This window comes from Lissotriton vulgaris, chromosome 9, assembly GCF_964263255.1.
Source record: "Lissotriton vulgaris chromosome 9, aLisVul1.2, whole genome shotgun sequence".
Lineage (NCBI taxonomy): Eukaryota > Metazoa > Chordata > Amphibia > Caudata > Salamandridae > Lissotriton > Lissotriton vulgaris.
Genome location: NC_141697.1, coordinates 1,139,015,037 through 1,139,037,264, shown reverse-complemented (window position 1 = coordinate 1,139,037,264; position 22,228 = coordinate 1,139,015,037). Strand labels below are relative to the sequence as shown.

Sequence of the window (22,228 nt, the reverse complement as noted above, 5' to 3'; positions counted from 1 at the left end):
GTAATGTACCACTATATGAAGTTCAAAGGTGACTACCAGTGGTTTGATTTTTGGTGATTTGAGAGACCAATCAGTGTCTTGTATATTTAATGCAACTGTTATGGATTTTTAATTTTCAGTGGAAATGAGCCCTGCAGTTTGGCATTTTACTTTAGGCAAATTAAAGGTGTGCTTTATTCTTGTATCCTCTGATGGCTTATTTCCAGCCAGATGCATTTATTATCCTTGATTTATGAGCGCAGTCTGAAAGAAGAACCCTTGTTGATTCCTGAATGTTGAAATTGCCTCAGCATATTCATAGTCGCAGTAAAGAAAATGCTAAAAATCAAAGCAATCTATATTTAACTGTCAAAACTTTCCTTAGTTGAACAGGTTGCAAGCTTTGCGGCACCTGGGAGGGGATCATCAGTTTCGCACATATGTGGCCATGGAACAGAAACCCTTCTTCTAGCAAGTGGACCAGAGCTTTACCTATATACCATATCCGGATCTAAGTTAGCATCCTTCAAAGATCACACAGAAGATATCACATCAATATGTGTGGTAAGCATAACATTTGTAGGTCATGTTTGTATTACAAACATATTCTCTCGGTTACTTATGTTAATCAGCACATCTATATATTTAAGGATCCTTTTCGGGTTATCACATCATCTATGGATCTATCCCTTCGAGTTTACACGTGGAGAACAGAAAACAAGATGTGTAATCTTACAAGTCGCTACCATTTACTAGGAGGATCTCACAGATTTTCGAGGTAAGAATGGCATTGTTCATCGGTTTCTTTAAAAATCATGTGGTTCTGCTTCACTACTTTACTCCACCCTATAAAATCCACCCTATAAAATAGAAAATGTTATTGGTATGAAAATCAGCTGCCTGTATAAAGAGCGGTCGATTTTATATAATCACCAATTAAGTGAGAGGGATATTTCAAATAGTTATCTGCCATACCTGGATAGCCAGTACCACTCTCATTCTCTTTTGAGCAAAAAAGGTACACCTCGTGTAGGTTTGTGCAAGGGTACACAGAGCCCCTTCGATTTTTACTAATGTATTAAAGACCGATTTGGATTCCCTTACACCTTCAGGGGGCTCCACCTTGATACAATGCAAAAACCGATTCCACACTGCTTCACGACTTTACTCCCCCCAATAAAATCGATCCTATAAAATAGAACATTTTATTGTATGAAAGTCAGCTGCCTATATAAGGACAGCTCCATATAATATATTCACCAACTAATTCCGTGAGGGGTATTGCAAATATGTATCTGCCAACGACTAGCTTGCACAATAATGATATAGAGTTTATTGCAATCTGTCCAAGCTTTCCCAATCCTCAGTTCAACCAATTGACAAATATATGCTTGCCAAGGTTTTTTTTAAAGTATTCGTTGATCCTCCTTTCTGTGGCTAAACGTAATGCAAAAATGACAAGAGATAAGGAACATTAAGGTCTACATAAACATAGATATAAAATGGTAAAAATGTAGTATTAACCACTAAGAGATAAGTGGGGAAAATTATAGTTAATGGATAATAAGTTAGTGAAACATTCTACAACTGTGGTGTTCAAAGTGTGGGACCCACCCCTCAGGGGGTCCGTGACTTGATATGGGGGTGGGGGGGGGGCGCCATTCCCTCAGACACATTCGTGGCTCATTACAATGTATGGAGGGGGAAGGGCATTGTATTCAAATAGCCTTAGAGCACAAACTGAATTTGCACATTTCCACGTTGTCTTTGTTTAAAAAGACAAGAAAGAGGACATGGGGAAATGTGATGCAGGGCTGGGGAGAGTCTCCAATCAGGCAGGCAATGTGGCTCGTATACAGAGCCACCCGGTGCACTAACTCCAAGAGGCCTCGGAGTCCAAGGTTTGTGGGGAAAGTGAGATGCAGGACCAAGTTCTTTACTTAAAGCCTGAGAAGGGACATATAGCTTAAGGCCTTACTACTAAGGCCAAGGCAAAAAGGTGGAAGCCCTGGGGAGACAGCACTCATATTTTCCCAAGTTAATGCATGAGTCACTAATCCAGCCCAAGTTTTAATTCTCTGCATCCAAACATGTGTAGTCCTGTATATTACATTGTTAAGTCACAACTGCATATCCCAGAATGCAAAACAAATAATTCCTGTACAGGATAAGCTGCTCAAATATGTGCCTGGAACAATTGAAAGCTCTTTTGGGGGCCACAGAGCCATAGCTCAGGGGGGAGAATCAATGCTCAATATATATTTTTTTTTATATAAAGTCCTAGAAGAGTCAGGTTTCTAGGTGCTGCTGTGCTGTGGCTTAGAGGAGTGGGTGAGGGTATGGCTAAAGTGTTTCTACTTTAAGCCCTGCAAGGTGAAAACAGCTGAGGCTGCAGTCTCTGGTTTCCAAGGCCCATTCAAGTATAGTTTATTCAGTCCAGATTATATTTTTTACTCTTTCTTTGTGGAACTTGAAGTCCTGTTCATTACATTATTAAATCAGGACTAGGAGACATACAATAAAATATATATACGGCGCCTGGACTGTATGCATTGGCCTACGTAACTTGCAAGCTATTTAGGTGGCCCTGAAACTGTCCTAGCCCGGGGGAGAAAGTCGAGATGCATGGCTCTTTTATTCTTACTTTAAACCCCAGTGGGGGAAGACTGTGGGGAAGCACTTTCAAGTGTCCTAGGTCCTTGTGCAAGTTGCAGTTATGTTTATTGAATTATCAAATCAAATCAGGACTAGAAGTCTCAGATTGCCAAGAAAAAAAGCCAGGAGTAGGTGAACCTGCATATACTAGAAATTTGAGAGCTCTGCTGCCTCGTAGCCATGAGCCAGATGAGTATTTTAACACAATTACTGCTGATTTATATATCCCACCCACTCTTGCCAATCACGCACCTCATCTTCTGGACCCTAAACTTTTGGAGGGGGGGCCCAAATTTAAATTATTTTGCTCAAGGAGGATCGGCATAAAAAGTTGTGAAGACCTCTGTTCTAGATATAAGAGCCAGGGACTAGTCAAAGACCTTTGAGAAGGTCCTGGTAGATGTTTGAGTGTTTTTAGGATGTCCTAATCATAAAGGACGAACTCTACTTTTCTCTTGGGATGTACATTTTTTTCTTTTTGGATGAGAGTGGGAAGCAGGCGTTCTAATATTTTTTAATAAAGCCTGTATTTGAAAAGTGGCCATTCACCCTCAGAGGTTTCTTAGCCCTGCATAACATGTGTTTAAGTGTACGTAAATCGGGTGCATGAGTTTTAGCGAACTTCAGGGTATGAAAGGCTGACTAGATCTTCGGGATTCAAAGCTGTTATCATGGTATCAAACAATTATCCATGCAGTATATACTTATACTGAGTTATAATTGCCCCTTCTAAGAGGAGTGAATTTCTTGGGTGTGGTTGCAGTGGGTGGGGGCAGCCTTGCTCAATCACTTTTACAGGCTGAAAACGGCACCCTGTTGCTTCCAGCCTGGCTCATTAGCCATGGGAGATCGCCAATGACATGATTTGCATAGAAAAGGAATTGAGAGGGGATCCCTTTGCCCTCCTCAACCAGACCTCTATCACGAAGTGACAACTACAGGCGATAGGAGAGCCGCTGTGAGTAGTAATCAGGACTCATCCACTATCCCCTCTATAGCTTGAGTGTGGGTTAGAACTCCGCTCCCGCGAGGAAGCACCCTTTACACATTTGTGCAATTTGTGTATCCTTAAACTGAAAGAACAAAGTATGACTTCCCTAGTGCCCTGTAACCAGCAGAACGAGGACTTAAAACTCATTTGCAAGTTTGATTAAAACCATTTTTACCTGCAAGATGTTTAATGCTTAGAAACCCAAACTGGAAGGCAATATGCTTTTGTTTTCCATCCCCATCCATCTATCCAAGATTTGTTTTATTTTTGGTTTCACCATCTCTTTTGACCAAATCAATATTTTGGATCTTATACATTCTAATTTCTGATCATGCCATCATTAAGCTTGATATACGTTCCGTAAATGTATCAGGCCAACACTAATTGTGAATGTTTGATAAATCACTGGTGGGAAGGCCAGATCTTAGGCAATATATGCAAGTCATCTTGAATAGTCAACTGGAAATTGATGGTGGGTGATGGCAGTGTTCCATCCCCGGTCCTGTTAGGCACAGGTCACATAGGAACACTGTCATCTCTGATGTATTTGTCTGAGCAGCCCAGTGCTCAAGAGCTTTTGATGCTTGCTGACAGGTAGTTGTCAGCCCATTGGTTTTGCATCTTTTACCCAAAGTCCTGCCCATTTATTTGTAGGTCCCACAGGGCTCCTCTGTATACCCCCATGCCAATCTGTTTTGAGCATTTTTCTCATCTCTGGCTTGCTTGAGCTGGTCCCATCATGGCCATCTACAGTCTTGGCGAATAGAAGAGCGGGATTCTGGGTACTGCTGCAATAGCATATCCAACAATATATAAGGGATATATGGAACTGGAGGGACAGGCGCTCGCTCTTAGTAATCTCTGGCAAACAGAGGTAAAATGGAGGGGTAGAGTAGAGTGGATCACTGGGATGCTGCCTACTGGCCAGCGCAATTATCTCACCTGCACTTCAGACTAAAAGTTGTGACAAAACCTGGTGTAAAAATAGATTCTGCGTTGTCTCTCAGGTTGCTTTGGTCCTTTTCTGAAGCTGGGACATCTGGAAAATATTGTTCTCTGCCTTCCTACGGGGCGACTGCCACTAACACTGTGCATGTTTGGTGATACTGTAAATCTCCAGATTGCCAAGTGCCCACCTTCATGGTGCCAAATCATACAAAATGTGACTGTCCATATCCTAATTGGAGCCCATAAGCTTAATCATGCAGTACCTCTGCTACTCATGTTGTTTTGACTCCCAGTCGCCCATTTTATTCATTTCAAGGTGGTTGCCATTGTGCACAGTTCATCAATGGGAAGGGCACTGACTTGTGGCAATATTAAACTTCTGTCATATGTGCCAACTCGCATGTTGAAATCCTCTTCTCATGATGGTTTATAAAAAATAACTTCTGGTACACTGACAACAAAAAGGGGGCACTGTTTTTTGGGTATGGCTCCAGACCTATTGAACTGTAGTCCTTCCAATCTGTGCCTAAGGTCTAATGATCTAGAATTCAGAAAAAATCTTAACATTTGACTTCTTTCCTCTGTAGATTTTATTCTGGTTTGATCCCTTCATTATGTTGATTCTCTGCTCGATAAAACGCAAGAAGTCAGAGTAGGTTGATAAGCACTCTGGAAGGGTCTGCATAGATCCAGACCCAGCTACGACTGCAATATGACTGAACACAGCTCACATTGTTCCTCATAAAGACATGGTGCACGCCATGTAAATCAAGAAGAATCACTATGATGTTTTGACACAGGTCCCCCACATGGGGTTTGCAGTTACCCAAGTGAAATTTAATAGCCATTCCGCCTGATGCCTACTGTGGCAAGTTACAGATGTCGGCTTGTTCACCCAGATACCATGGGAGATATAGCAAGCACTAGAGTGACCACTTCAGTGGCTTTCCTCTTAATGAAGGATTGTACGTACGGATTGCATAGGCATTACTATCAAAATGCCTTAGAGATGCCCCTTTGTCCAGTGCAGAGGACATACCCACCTCAAGATACAGATCGTATATGATGTAAGCCAGCACCTCACCATCTACTCCGAATATTTCTAGATTTGTTAGCCTGATGTAGCCATCCTGGACACTCTTGGAACAGATGTAAAGGCCAACATGCACTCCCTTCACCTTTTTGACTTTTGCACACACCTAACTGCAACTCAAGATGCTATGGCAAGCATTAATGACTATCCGTTTCCCCACATGTAAAAGTGGCTATAAATTTAAGATGTAGTAGGTGACACTGTACTACAAAACTCAGCTTCCAAGGAACACAAGGCCTACAACATAGCATATATCCAGAAACAACACACCAAATGCAGGTAATGGCTTGCTCACTCCGTGTGCCATATGTTTAAGGGATTTGTAGGACCTAAGTACAGCTTCTGAACAAGGAGAACTATGCTCCACAGCACAGTTATCAATAATGACAAACAATTCTAGACAACCACCCACAGCCATGTCAGGGTCAACACCATAACTACTTATAGTAGGTAAGTATTGGACTTATACAGCGCAAACTAAGCCCAACGGCGTCCAGGCGCTAATGCAACTAAGAGGAGACAGCGGACTAGACAACACGCTCATACTGAAGTATGTGAGAAAAGCCAGGTTTTTAAGATCCTACGGAAGATGGAGTGGGAAGGTTGACCAAAAAGCTCTTCCGGGAGGGAGTTCCACAGCCTGGCCGCAGTCAGCGAGAAGGCTCTACCTCCCCACCTGGATTTTCTAAACTTGGGAAGTGCTAACAGGTTTTTATTTGAAGAGCGAAGAGGTCTGCTAGGGACATATCACTGAAACATCGACTTGATGCTCTCAGGACTTAAGCCATAGTAGACCTTATGAGTCAGGCAGAGGGACTTCAAAAGGATCCTTTGATCAAGAGACAACCAGTGCAGTGACCTGATGGCGGCTGTGACTGGATGAAATTTTGGGAGATTCATCACCAACTGCAGACGTTGCACAAGACCCTTGTTAATGCCCAAATATAGGGCATTATAATAGTCCAGTCTGGACGTTACCAGTGCTACCACAGCCTGCTTGCATGCTTCAAAGGAAAGAAAGTGAGCAATTTTTCAAAAGGCCCTAATAATGCAAAAACAGGTGGAGATGGTCATACTAACCTGGCGCTCCATGGAAAGAGAATTGTCAACAATGACACCTAGATTCTTTCCATGAGAAACCGGACAGGGGCAGGCACCTAGGCTGGCAGGCCACCAGTCAGTAGACCAGATGTCCTGATTACTACAGAAGATCAGTACCTCTGTCTTGTCTCCGTTTAGTTTCATATAATTTTCCACCATCCAGGAGGAAATGGCCTGCATGCAGAGCTTGAAGTTAAGGGCAGAGTCCTGATGTTATGGAATATGGAGACCATAATTTGGGTGTCGTCCGCATAGGACAGCACCTCAAGCCCAAAAGATCTAACAACTTTTGCCAGGGGTGCAACTTAAATGTTAAAAAGTGTTGGGCTCAGGGAAGAGCCCTGAGGCACACCACAAGACAAGGATTTAGAAGCGGAGTAGAAAGGGCCAAATTTCACGGTTTGGGCCCTGTCACTGAGAAAGGATGAAAGAAGCCTCAAAGCCGAGCCTCCGATCCCTATCTCCCTGAGGCGTTGAACCATCCTTGGGGGAGACAGGGTATCAAAGGCAGCGGTGAGGTCAAGGAGAACAATCAAAGTTGTAGGCCCTTCATCCACTTTAGTACGGATGTTATTGAAGACGTGGTAAGTGCGGTTTCCGCACTGTGATGGCTTCTAAATCTGTGTTGAAAAGCATCAAGCAAAGAATGATCCTTAAGATAAGTACTAAGATGGGTGTTTAGATGAGTCTCCAACATCTTAGCAGAGACCGGCAGGAGAGAGATCGATCGATAGTTTTTCAATTCTCCCAGGTCCAAGGAAGGCTTTTTTAGCAATGGCTTCTCTAAAGCCGTCTTCCATAAGGTGGGGTACAACCCTTCAGAAATTGCCATATTGAGAACAGTCGTAAGGTGTGGAAGAATGACTTTGTGGGCGATTTTTAACACCTTAAGGGGACAGGGATCCAAAGGAGAGCCTGATTTGACTAAATCTAGGAGGCGATCCATCTCCTCCGGCAGCAAACTAGCAAACGTGAGAAGCCTAGAAGTATCCTCCAACGGAAAGGCATCGCTAGAATGGAGGGCGATCTGAACAGAGGAGCCAACCCTAGGGTTTGAGGCTTCCAACAGCGAATAAATGTCTGTGATCTTTGATAAGAAGAAATCAGATAATTTATTGCAGAACTCTTGGGAGAATTCAGAGGGGTCTGCCACATGAGGAGAGATGAGGGAGTTAATTATTTGAAAAAGATCCCTAGAAGATTTCAAGGACCCTGTGATCTTTGAATAGTATTTTCCTTTTTCCTCCGCGATGGCTGCCTTATAATCCTTAAGGCACTGTTTATGCAATTTCCTGCCTGATGGCTCTAGATTAGCATGCCAACGCCTCTCCTGTCTGCGGCAATCCTGTTTCATTTTTCTGAGTCTTTCCATAAACCTGGGGGCAGAGGGTTTTTTCTTGCTGAATAATGGCTGCTAACAGGGGCAAGGGTGTCCATTGCTGCTAACAAGTGTCGTGAGAACTCAGCAGCTACAAGATTAACATCAAGAGAACTAGCAAGTTCAAAGTCTTTAAAAAAGTTCAAAAACAAATGTTGGCTAATGAGGCTCAAATTCCTCTTTTCCACTTACGCATGGTGTAGTCAGACAACTGCTGCAACACCACAGGCTAGCGCGGCCCTCCTCTGCCATTGACCAGTGGTGGGTTGCACTAGTCCTGGAGATGTGTTGCTGATACATTTTCAGTTGAGGACTGGTTGTCTGTAAGATGTCTTTGTTTTAATATTTTTTTTGAAATATTTTGTATACAAATTTTGTATGCTGCTGGTTTGTGATTTAGTAGTGCTGTTGAAGCCTAATTAGTAGTACTTGAGCAAGCCTGTTCCCTAGATCAGTAATGAAGATAATAATGACCTCCGATCTGGACTTGTTTTTTTACTGGTTTGCCAAAATATCTTGCAAAACCTACATATTATTCAAAATATGGCTGCAAGACTTATTTTGGGATTTAGACCTAGTTATTCTGTCTCTCCATAGTTGAAAGATCTCCATTGGCTGCCTGCTTGCCGAGTATTCTTTTTTAATGCCTCTACATTTGTCACTGTGCACGTTGTCATGGCGTGCCTCTTTATATGCAGTAGTCGCTCTGCCTGTTTATCCATGCATGCCATATTACATCTTATTGCTCATATTATCTGAGGAATCAGACAATTTGCCATACCAGAGCAGGTGGTTATGCTTTATCCTTTGGGTCACTAAAGCTGGAATAACAGTTCATTGCACTGCTTTTTAATACGTTAGTGTTCTCTGTTATGTAATCTACGCACTACGAGAATGCTGCGCGGGTTGTGGTGTGATCTATAAATGCCTATTACTAATGCCTATTACTATCTGTTTGGTGAGTCATGGATTCCATCCATGGTGCCTTTGCTATCTTCGGGATCTGCAGACAAGAAGCACCTCAAAAAGCTTCCAGATGGATTAAAATGGAAGAGAGATGTTTTCAGTTTTTGCACACAGTTTGATTAGGATGAGGCTGAGCTTTGTCTGAGGCTGTTACTGAGTTAAGTGTCCAATACTCAGCTCAATCTCTTGCCCCATGTTTCTTGCTGTTCTGTCTGGCTTGTGCAGCTAGTTTTGCCATACTTGATTACAAATTACCGCTGCGTGGGTACAGTTTGAATAAATCTGTAGGTACTTGGGGCTAAGACCCTCCTGATCTTTGAAGATGGCACAGATCATTTTGAATTTTATTCTCTGTGTCACTGAAAGCCAATTGAAAACTTGGAGGGCCAGTGAAGATGTGATCCAATATCTTTAAGTTGAGGCAAAGACTGACCGCTTGATAAGACAGACTAGTTTTGCAGTCTCTTGTTTGGAGTATGCAGCATAGACCATATTATAAAAGCTGTGTCTCAAAAACACCAAGACCCTGGTCAAGGAAACTTTAGGAGCTGGACCAACAGGAGGTGTCTCCTCATTAGAATGATATAGAAGTGGATCTCTTTAATCTGTTGTGCAGCATTGATGATGCAAAGAGATTTTCATTGTGCCATACTTCAAGTTTCCTAATTGATTAGGTAGGAGACTGGGTACAACCCAGTTTGTCCACTCAGATAACCAGCTCACTGGTATCTGCTGGATTTTGCACTGCAAGCATTTTTTCAAAGGACAGGTACCTCTCCTTCATCCAGTGATGTAGGTATTTCCGGCAGGTGATGATGTTACTGTTTTGATCCTCTTGGTTGTCCAGCTAGAGCAATATACATAATCATTTAGTTAATTCTATTTGACAAGAAATACGTCAAGGCCTGGAAGGGTAGTCCAAGAAAACACTAAAGCACACAAAGAAGTCAAGAGTCATACACATGTACTCAATAAAGAAGTTCAGCAAAGCTGGAGTTGAATTTTGTTCGATTTATTCTTTCCACAGTATTTCACATTCCTTATGTCAAACGTAATATCCAATACAGAAAGGCAGCCAAGGTAATCCTGACCCTTTTTTGCAGGCTGTACTAGAGCATTTTGTAATCCACTGGATTATACACTGCTGATATATTGAAAAGGATCAAGACTTCTGATTTACCCAGATGAAGGGAGGTGATCAAGTCTTCTTTGAAATCGGTAATCGCAGTCTCCGTTCATTTTCCTGGTCTACAGACTGATTGTCAAGTAAGAATGTGAACTAATTCTGCAATTTTTTGCAGTTGAAGAATAGCTTCCCCCTCCATGATTTTACTAATTAAGAGTAGATTTGAGATGTGTGTGAAGTTAGCTGGGCCCTGTAGATTGGCTGATGTGTGTTCATTGTGTGTTTTACGATGTTAGACACAATTCCTTGCTGAAATAAAGCAATAATTGCTCCAAAAAGTCTCCTAGCCCAATGAGAGCTTTTTTGTAGCAGACAAGTGTATAATAAGCCTTCAGCTGACTAGCTACCTTGACCATTTGCTTGAGACTCACTGTTGTAAACAACTGGATTATCGGTCAAATAATCGGGTTGCTGCCAGAGAAAGGAATAACGTTTGTCAGAAATATGGTCACGGATTGATTGCCCAGAACTTTTTCAAAGCACCACAGTAAAGTGAGTAGCTGTAGCCAAGATATGATCTTTGAGGTCATTCACTAGTGGAATATGCAACTGGGTACATGTGTGTGTAACTATCCATTTCAGGATTTTCGATTCATTTTCATACTGGTTACTGGTTAGTCTCCCACGCTACTCCATATCCCAACTGGACAAACCTCTAAACTGCACAGCCATGTACAACCTTCCCAGACATACCTCTTCCTTGCCCTGTCCATATTAAGCCAGATAGCTATCTGCCCCCCACCATTTTTTTTTCAAATTGTTGTTCTTGTTATTAAAGTATTAAGTGCCAACTATCCCTAATATCGGTGCTCCAACATGGTAGCCCATATGTGCTGTAAAATGTATCATTTGTAGAACAACATGTTAAAGATCAAATGTACCTTTTGTCTGATCATTACCTACCAACCCCCAGCTAGCTTTCATCCCTAAATGTGTATCCTCTTCATCTGATATTACGATCATCTTCATGACAAGTACAGCATTTATTATAGAAATGTTCCTGCAGCTCAGTAAATCCAAATGCAAATTGCATGAGCTTTATTAAAAGGTTTTATTTTGCTTGTTGCTAATCTCACCATCATCTCAATTCATGGGATGGTGGGTGCTTATTAATGGAATTTTTAATAAAAACAAGGCTAACTATAGCTACGATATATGCACCAATATTAGATATCCCCCTTCCCCTTAAATTAAAGCCTTAATCAATATTCCAGGCAGGTGATCCTGGGTGGAGATTTTAACTTCCTCCAAGATTTGGCCTTAGACACACCCTCTACCACACTGATGCAAAATAAGCTGCAATTGGCTAACGCTTTAGCCAATTGCAAGAGGAAATTAGACCTGGTTGATCTTTGGTGTACCCAATATCCTAAGAAACGTGCATTTTTATGTTTCACTGCTACATATAACTCTGTTTCAAGAATAGATTATTTTCTCACTTCGTCTAACTTGAAATTGGTTAATCATGAATATATACAAAATGGCTTTTCAGACCACGCCATGGTTAAAATGACTGATAGAAATTAAGATAGAAAGAACAGTAGGCCAATGGTTTTTTAGAGGATGAAGAGTGGTGCACAGAAGTCCATGGTGAGATTTTACATAATTTTAGGATCAATAGTAAAACTGCCCACATAGAGAAAGTATGGAAGGCTTTTAAGGCAACAATTCGGAGATTCATCATAACTAAAGGCAGTGCTTAATTTGTGCCGGTGCTTGCCGGGGCTTAGCACCGGCACTTATTGAACAGGGCCGGGTCTATGGTGGTGAGGCACTCTCCGCACAAAGTCAATGTGAGCCTAAGGTCGTCGGAGTAAAATTAAAAGTGCGTGCCTTACTTTTTAAACAGCTCGAGCCTCGCACGCACTGAACTGTTTTCAGCTGAAGCAGGCCTGCCACACATAATTAATTAGACCTTTTGTGATCTCACAGGGGCTGCAGCACCACGGCAAGTGGCAACATTGTTCATTTGCTGCCCGGGCCCAAGACAGAAAATGTAGTAATTAACTGGGCGGTGCGAGCGGGCGGAAGTTATGTTTGTAAGTTTCGTTTTTGAAGCCCCCACCCCTCGCACCGCCGCCTGTGCCTCTCATTATGAGGCCCTGCTGCGACTGTCTGGATGGGGCTGCTTAGAAGCTCCTCGTAGTGGCTCTGAGACTTCCACTCTGGAGACCGAGGGGCTCCTGCCCCTGGACCTACTACAGCTGCTATTATCAAGCTGCAGTGCAAAGGCAAATAAAACGGACGGTTTTGAGGACAGTGACACACACGAACAGCGCTGGTGAAATACGAAGGGCCAGCCAGCATCCACGCTGCCAGTCAGCCACCCTTCAAAGGGGGTTTCTCCCAGCAGGATGCCAGCCACATCCATGTGGAATAGCTGGCACTGGAACAAAGCTTGGCCCCGGAAGACTCTGATCCATCGAGGTCAGGTGAGGTTAAATAATCTTAGATTTAATTCTATTATTGTATGAGCCAAGCAGTTCACACCTCCTGCTGGTTTTATCAACAACCTTGTGGCGTGTTCAATTTTCTTTTGATTGCTGAAGTGCTTCCATGCCCGTCCATTAAGCAATTCAGCAATCACAAGACAATAGAATAGGCCAGTAGGAGCTGGGAACTGCTTGGCTCCTGCGTGATCGGTGCAGCAGGCACAGCCTCTTGCTGACCTCACTATGTTGGCAGCACAGCACTGGATGCTGACGCTGCTAGGAGTGCATTCAGTCGGGGCTTCTGGGGTGCACTTAATCAGGACACTTCTTCGCTTTTCTTCCAGAGTTGAGTGAAGACACTTCCATGTGCAGACTATTTTGGTGTCCTCCAGAACACCAGGCAGCTGCAGATTGAAAGCAAGACTGAGAAATAATGATAATTTATTTGCAGGCAACTGAGAGCATGTGCGCTGGAGCCTCTCACATCCTGTTGGGACAGTCAGGCCTTACAGTGCCCTTCAATTTCTGGTTTCTATGCAGCAGTTGTAACCCTATGAGCGCTGGCACATTCTGAATGTGTATGAATATAAGTATTGGAGAGTGTGGAGCCTAAACCTGGTTGGGAAGTTGGTGCCAGTGACTGTGACGGAAAGGTATATTAAACATGCTGTCTCAGAGCTTGATTTGAACTGGCTGATGCAGGTGGGGCCCACCAGCACCTATTCTTTGGGACTATTACCTATTTATCTTAATCAGACTTTCACCCAAAGCAGAGAGATACAAACATAATAAGAGCAAAGAAAGAGGTAGAGAAATATGAAAAAACAGTGACACAGGAAGAAAGCAGTAACAAAAAAAGAACATGCATGAGTTCAGGAAAAGGGGTGACCGGTGCTGGATGAAATAGGCATGATGTGTAATCAAGAATACGTAACATTGCTATGCGGCATCCCCAATATTCATACTGCCACCTACAGGCTTTGAGCAAAACTTTGTGCACCAGCACTTACTGTTTTACAAATTAAACACTGCGGCAAACTGCATCACATATCACTTTTGCGCGCCCAGGAGTGGGGTTGGTGGGCGAGGCTGTGACTAGGAGTTGCTGTGTCTGTGAGAGGTGTTCCACCCTGGGGAGATGACCAGACCGACAGCATAAGCGCCGTCAGGCATGTGGTCCGGATGAGTTTATTTTGTTGCTCTGCAGGAGGTGTGTGTCATGCCGGCATCTGCAGGAAGCAGAGCATGTCTGCACTATGAAGCAGGAGCGTGAAACCACAACAGGTCTGCACTGTGCGTGTTCCTGGTCAAAGCTCTGCGCTACACTCGCTAAAACACATTATCATCTCTCATCCACAAGCAAAATGCTCTCAGGTTCGTGCATCTCTCGCAGACCAGTAAACAGCAGCTTCATGCATTGAACACATGCAAAGCTCCAAACAACGTTCTCTAAGGCTGCCTCCCCCAACACATATGCTTTGGAAGGTGGTTTGCACTATTTTGAATCTGGAGGCCTAGCCACAATATTTTCCTTGATGTCTTTCAAAATGATGACTGAAAGATGCTGTGAAAAGGGAGTGTCTCACACAAGAAGGGAGGAAAGGGAGTTCTGGTCCTCCAAGCACAATGTTAGTAAGTGCAATGTCTCTTTTTTAAAGCTTTATTATAGACTGATAACACTAATATTCAAACTAAATGGCATATGTTTGTTTAATTACTTGAATTTGGATTTACACTGCTCTCATTCCTTTTTCTAATGTTCTTGTTCAATCACTTTCCACTTCCTTCCTCCTCAGTCTCTAGCGCGTGGACGCACACTTTTTGTTAATCGAATACTTTCTGTATTTAATTATTTTTTGGTTCTTCCATCTCTGTCATTTTCTAAGCAATTCAGATGTGCATGTTGATTTGTTAAACCCTGTTTGCAATCATTGACCGCATGCCGCCCACAATGCTGAGAACACCAATACTCCACTTGACTTCATTCATTTAACTGCAACATACTGGGCTTTGCGCATGATATAGGACAAAAGACCAGCTGACTAGAATGGTCTTAAATTGAGGTGCAAACCCATGGGGAACCATAGTGTTTATTGAGCAGCGAGCTGCTCAACGGAGATCCACATGAAGTACTGACATTCTTTGAAACAAAGATATAGACCTTCCAAGTGGGGATGGCATGCAATCATGCTGCTTCACTTCAGCCACCATCTTGCATGGAAGCTCCCATATTGCAACTGTCCAAGGCCGACTAAATTAACCTTTGCCACCATGTGCTAGTTTTCTAGTACTTGAGTCAGCAGTACTAGTTGAGGATGTGGGTGAAGCAACTAGAGAGTAAGTGGGTGGAGCCACTGCTAGAAGAGGGTGGGGCCACGAGAAGTGGGTGTGGCCTCTTAAAAAAATGTGAGCACCTGCACTTCATATTTTACAAATTAAGCACTGACTAAAGGGATACAGAAAAGAACAGAGGCATCCTTAAAAAGCCGTGAACTGGAGGCCAAATTACACAAGGCAGGCATAGTACCTCTGCAAACTAGAAATACTGTAAATAAAGAATTATTTAACCAGGCAAACATACATATGCATGAATATTACTATGCACTAGAACAGACTGCAAACATCACTTATCTCCAAAAGGTATATAAAGAAAGCGAACACACTGGTAGATTACTGACTTGGCAGGCTACAGAATGACAAGCCAGGAATAAGATCACCTTCTTAATAGATATAGAAACCAAGGCCCACTTCACAGAATCACTAGATATTCAGAATGCTTTCCTGCAACATTACAAGATGATTCATAATTCACAGCAACAGGCAGATATCATCCGACTTAGGCAGTTTTTAGATAAACTTCCTATTTTACAGCCGTCATATGATCAAGCTCAGAAGATGTTACTAAATTATACCTTGAAGAAATAGATAGAGTGGTGAGACCTTATCTAATGGTAAATTGGCTGGGGAAGATGGCATTTCAGATGAACTATATAAGAAATTTGCACCAATTTTAAACATAGAAATCTCAAAACTTGCAAATTATATACTGGAAGGAGGCGAACCTCTGCCATCTTTTCATATAGCTGTGGTAGTCAGTTTCCTAAAGAAAGATAAAAATAAGGAAAACATTAACTCCTATAGGTCAATTAGTCTTTTAAATGTCAACTATAAGATTTTTACTAAACTTTTAGCAAATAGGGTGAGTAACGCCATAGGATTGATTATACACCGAGATCAATGCAGGCTTATGGCAGGCTTTTTACCATCACAAACATTTTAATAGAAGCCTTAGATTATATGACAAAGAATAAAATACCAGCACAGGTAATGCTTTTAGATGCCAAAAAGGCTTTTGATTTAGTAACTTGGGAAAGTCTTTTCACGATCCTTGGAGGATTTGGGTTTCCGAAAAATCTTACCCAAATAGGTCCAGTGAAGTCAAAATAACTTTATTCGGTTCAGATTAGACCATAAAAGTTTAACATACAAAGATAATACTTAAAATTCACGTGTCCAGTTTATACAATAATATAACTCTTATCCCTATAGCTCATCACATTATTTCTTTAAAAAGATACTTTAATTTAAGAGGCACCATTTTCATTTACAATTCATACCATTGTCTTATAAAAAATGCAGTTTTGATAAAATTAAACAGTGTGAAATAAAAACAGTACGAATAGCAGCAGTAGATAAAGAACATAGGAAATTAAAACCCTCTTAATAGTTGCAAGGGCGAATTTCTTTTAGAATTGGAATGACGAACTTTGCCGTCGTCTCTTTATAAAGTGTGCAAAACACCCAGCCTGCTTAGGGATGGCCACAAGAGAGTTCAACGTGCAAAGTCGGAACCTGGTTATATAAAATCGAAGCTGTACATTCATGGTAAAAGATAGGTAAAATTCTTGTTGTAAAGGGGACCGGTCAAAATAGTATTGCATGATTTCATGTTTTTGTGGATACTGGCCGGACTATCATAGTAATGTTCCAGACTAATTTCATGAAATTTTCCTTTAACATATCGAAGCCATAGAATGGTCAGGGCGTTATCGAGGGCCAAACAATCCTCGATGATTTTCCTTGAAAACTTTAGGTCCTCGGACAGCCAGATTTTGGACCAAAGGACTAATGGGTCAATGTTAATTTGGTCCTCCTATAAATTCCAGCCCTACCTCAGAATGACAGAAGGTTGTCGGGGCACTTTTTGGGATCATCAGCAGTCTTTTTATAAACTTATTTTCTAGGACTTGTAATTGGCTACTTTTATGGTGACCCCACACTCCTGCCCCATAGGTTGCAAAAGACAGACATTTTGATTTATATAATGTGATTACTTCCCCTACCGGCTTGTGGCCCAATTTGCAAGCAAAGCGGAATAAACCCTCTACTACCCGACTACCATGCTGTACCCTAGCTGTTACAAGGTGGTCCCAGTTCAATTTGTTATTAAAAACATTCCCCAAGTAAGTAAAATTGGACACCTTATCAATGGTTTTGCCCTTAACAGTAAATGTTCTTGTTTTTGTTTCTTTCGGGTCACACACCATGATGTGCTAAAATTTACTTTTAGATCTAATGCTAACATAAAATCGGTAAAAATATTTAGAGATTTCTGTAAATTATTAGCAGTTGGAGCCATTAAAACCGTGTCATCCGCATACACCAGCAGCAGAACCAGGTTGCCTCCGATTCCCGGGTGCCATCGCTGACGGCACTCTTAGGTGGTCCAAGCTATTAACCCTATCGTAGGCAAGATCCGATGGGTTGACCGCAATACATATAACTATGGGGCTATTTGTTTGGGCCCTCCCACCCTCGGGAGCACTAAGGGGAATGTTAACTCCTCTCTCACCATCAATGCGACCCAGGCGGGACAGAATAGGCTCTAAGGAGTCCAACACAATTTTACTAATTCTGTCTAACATCGTGTCCATTTCAGTCTGGGACCTTGAAAGGCCACCTCTCCCCCACGATCTCCCCACTAGTCCTGGGGTTTTTGCCTTGTTCTCTTGACCTTTGGCAAATGGCCCATTGCACGGCAATCCGCTTCCATTGGGTCAATATGCTTCCTTTTTGACCCAGCCATGCTCTGGTCCCTCATAGATGTTTGTGTTGCAACTTCCATTCCCTTTGGCACTCCCTCTGTGGCAGCCTGGCTCTGGATGGTAATAGTAGGTGAAAGAGGGAGTGGAGGAAGTGCCAGAAGATCAGGGGTCTTGGCTGGTGTAGTAATAGTGGGAACCTCCAGGGTAGAGGAAGTAACGGAGTGGGCAGACTGAGTGTTCAAAATATCAGATGGGGGTAATGGGGCTAATGAAAGTCTGCGCTTGGCAAGTTCAATTTCTTTGTTAATTGCCCCCACAGCCTTCTGTAAAAACCTATCTAGAGTAGCGTCTGTACTTTTCACAGTGTGCGTGTGGGTTTCTTCCTCCCCATGATGGAACAGTGCTTCAATCCAAACACAAATTAGGGTTTAATAACAATGGGAGATATTACTGCAATAAGAAGCTCTCACGCCTCCTTACTTGTGGTTGTGCTGACACGTTGACTGGTGAGGCCAAGAGGGGTGGCCCAGCCCGGCCTCTTTCGGCCGCTGATGGGCGCAGACAGGCACAGACGCGCTGTAGGAGCCTCCTACGAGATTAAATAGGCACCTCCTGGCGCGAAAGGAATGGTGGCGGGTGGGCGCGGGTTGTCGCCGGGTAAGCTGGGGTGTGTAGTCCTGCACTCCCCTGGTCCCCGGCTTCTCATGTCTTCCTGGTCTTTGTCCTCAGCACGGGGTGAATTACAGACAGCAGGCAAAAGGTACAGCAGGGCTTCCCGCGCTGTGGGAGCCCCTACGAGATTAAATAGGCGCCTCCTGGAGCGGAAGGAACGGTGGCGGCTGGGCGCCGGTGGCCGCAGGGGATTCTGGGGAGTGTAGTGCTGCACTGCCCGTTTCCGGGCTCCTATTGTCTTCCTGGTCTTTTCCCTCAGCACGGGGCGAACAGCGGACAGCAGGCAAAAAGTATAGCAGGGCTGCCCAAATAATAACTTGCTTATATAAGGGTGCTACGGCGCAAGTCATAATTAATTCTAGGAATATAAGTACATGCAGAGTAAATAGAGGCACGCTACAGGGCTGCCACCTGTTGCCAATACTCTTTGCCCTCTTAATAGGGCCTTTGGCAATACTGTTTATAGAGCTGCTGGCAATAGCTATCACGAATAAAGCAACTGCAACAGATGATATTGTCCCGTTACTTAAACCTGGGCAAGATGTTCAGGAGAAAATCTTTGGTATTTTTCAAGAATATCAAGAACTAGGCAGATATAAAATAAATAAGTTAAAAACTGAAATTCTATTACATAATTGTGCACTAGACACGTTATTACCTGAATTTCATTATTTATTTAATACAAGACCAAAGCGATATAAAGGAATATATGTCATCGAGAACATGAACGATCATGAACGATCTGCATATACTGAATTACATATCGTTAATACACAAAGTTAGGCTGCTGTTCGCCAAATGGACCTAACCACCTTTTTCGTTAATTGGGTGTGTGGCCTTAATTTGCATGTCAATTCTGCCTCTTTGTAATTTTTTTGTTTTCTGCAATTCCATATGCACTACAGATAACATTTTTTAAAGAATTAGAAGGTCTGTTCCCGACCTTTAAATGGGCAAATAAAATACCCAGTCTGGCACTAGATACGTCAGTGAAAATGAAAATTGGGAGCGACGCCAAACCCAAGAGAAGGGGTACCACTGGTAAGTAAAAAAGAGGATTTCTCCTGGGACTATTTTGTTACCCTCTAATCAATATTAGTCATGGACAATATTTCTGTCAAAACAACCTACTTTAATATATCATTCTTCCATTCCTCATACATTCAGTTCCTCAAAGGTAATTTGGTGACATCAATTAAACAACAGAACTAATTAGGAAAAACACAGTTTATCTTTAATAAAATTAATAATGACATATAGTACAACAATTAATTAAAAAATATAAATGACAGTTAAAAAGTCCTGTTAATTTGGTTGTGAAAAAAAAAAAGTCCTGTTAACCAACAATTTTCGCTGTACATGAAAAAAATTACAAATTATATATAAAGACAATATATAAAACTAAGTACTGGAGAGCTAACAACCAAGTGAAGTGCAAGAAATAAAAAGCATCTCAAATTCCGTTACTCCACATTGAACTCAATGTATATTTTTAACCAGGTGTCCATTGATCATTTCATCATCATAAACACACATATGGTTCCTGGGAAGTAACATTCAATGATGCGTTGACGCGTTTCGGTAGCTCATGTATTTCTTTATGCCACCTTCTTCAGGACAATATATATATATATAAAATAGCGCTCTTCTCACGACAGCATATATATCCTTTTAAATTCTGAATAACATTCCAAGGTATCTTCTGGTTTGTCTCAGAACAATACCAGACCATGTACTTCAGATAAACCTTGGGGTTCTCTTTTCTTATAATAGAGTTCCGATTATTCAAATAACTGTTTCGTTGTGATCGGGTGCTGTGGGACAAGCGGGGCTAGCAAAAGCTCCATATGCTTCTCTAAGACCGATATATGAATTCGATAGATACGTCATACAGACCAATTATGAAGGGAGGTTGCTTCCCAACTTAAAGAAATATTATTATGCGACTTTTCCACATAATATAGATTTATTGGCAGCTCCGACTTGTCCAGTACAGATAACTTTTATGATAAGATTTTTAAAAGGATATACAATTTTAGATCTACAGAGACTTGTAATAAAAAAACAACAAAGTATGATTTAAGATACTGCAATGGTTATTAAAACAAAAGTCACAAGTGTTTAAGTATTATAATATACCTCTAATAAAAGGCTCCACGCGCTTGATAGATATATATGATGGGGAACAATGCCTGGTAGAGTCAAATCTTACACAGAAATGGGAAAGAAATGGATATTCCATGGTTGCTGATTTTATCAACTCAGATGCCTTACAATGGTCATTTCTACAGATTAGAAATTACTTAAAAGTATAGATCCCACTCTGCTCTCTGCTAAACTGGATCTTACTGAGGGATTGATTGAATCAACCACATGTAGATCAATTAGTGGCTGGATATCCATTTTTTGAGAGAACACTAATAATAAAACGTTCAAAAAAGCTCGGGATAAATGGAAAACTAAAGAGAAACTTCATCTTTAGTTTGGAGCTTGGAATAAGACCAACAAGTTTAACCCTTTCACTGCGGCGGCTATTCCGCCGCAGTGCTAAGGGGCGGGGGGGGCGCGCGGCGCTCCCGCACTGGTGACGGAACCGCTCCGCCACGCCCCTCGAATGAGCTGTGCTTGTGACGGAACGGTTCCGTCACGGCCCCGCCCGCTCAATTAAACGCGCCGCACAGGTGCGAAATCAGCGCCACGCAGGCGCGGCGAGCGGGCCGTGACGGAACCGTTCCGTCACCAGCACAGCCCACCCGAGGGGCATGACAGAACGGTTCTGTCACAAGCGTGGGAGGGGTTAAGCCACATTATTGAAAGGGGCTAATTTCAGGAGACTGCAATTGTATGCCAAATGGCTACTATATAGAACCCTAGCCTTTTTGCATAAAATATGCCCTCGCATGCAAGATAAATGCGTTTGATGTGCAGTGGGAGGTGGAGGTAATTGGGCCCACATTGCCTAAGATTGTACAAAAATAAAAAACTAATAAGGGGCGACTTCGAGAAATATTGTAAGCACAATGTAGAGACAGGGGCAGATATAAATATTAACACTGCTATTATAGGATAATCTCGGGATATTATAACTAGTCTTTTACAGGAGAAACGTTTATTTATTAATGCCTTTGAAGCCAGATCTTTGATATTGCCTTATTGGCAAGTAAAAGCATCCAAACATTTCAACAGTGGTTGAACAAAATGTATAGAGTTCGGAACTTGGATAAAATATATGCTTTAAGGTCAGGCTCCTACACTAATTTTCAATTAATATGGGAATTTCTTTGATGTTCTCCGGGATATAAAGGAGTTGCCAAATTTAAAAGTGTTATTATTGGAAAACAGGAAGGCCAGCGGGGAATGTGCAATAGTGGATTCTAATAAGAATATGGAAATGCTTTTTATTAACTTAAAAGCAACGTATTCTTCTTCCGTTTTTAAATCATGTTTAAACTGTATTTAATTGTATAATCCAACTACTTGCAGGTATTATTTATATTGTTAATTCCGACGATATTGGGTTTCCTTTTTTCTGAACCCCGAAATAATTATTATCATTTTTTTAAATCGTATCAATTCAGGCAAACCTTAGGTATCAAACGTGTAGGCTGTGCTCACCCCCCACGCCCCCAAATTGTAGCACTTAAGCACACCCCATTCAGGTCTTTAAGTGTGCAGTGTGATGATTTGCCTCAAAGTAAAATTCTTCTGTCTTACCCCTGAATTCTGTGTCTTTAAGTATTTCAGAATCATATTACCACGCACCGCATTTTATCTATACATAA

General features: G+C 42.0%; 1 protein-coding gene across 2 annotated transcripts in view; it reads left to right on the top strand.

Moving 5' to 3' along the window:
- The window catches only part of FBXW12 (F-box and WD repeat domain containing 12), a 173,121-nt gene that overhangs the window by 135,728 nt on the left and 15,165 nt on the right, over positions 1–22,228 (top strand). For both annotated transcript variants that reach the window (XM_086939172.1, XM_086939173.1), the window contains 2 exons: positions 365–543; positions 630–757. In XM_086939172.1, coding sequence (XP_086795298.1) covers positions 365–543; positions 630–757 — 307 coding nt within the window. The remainder of the gene's footprint in view (positions 1–364; positions 544–629; positions 758–22,228) is intronic.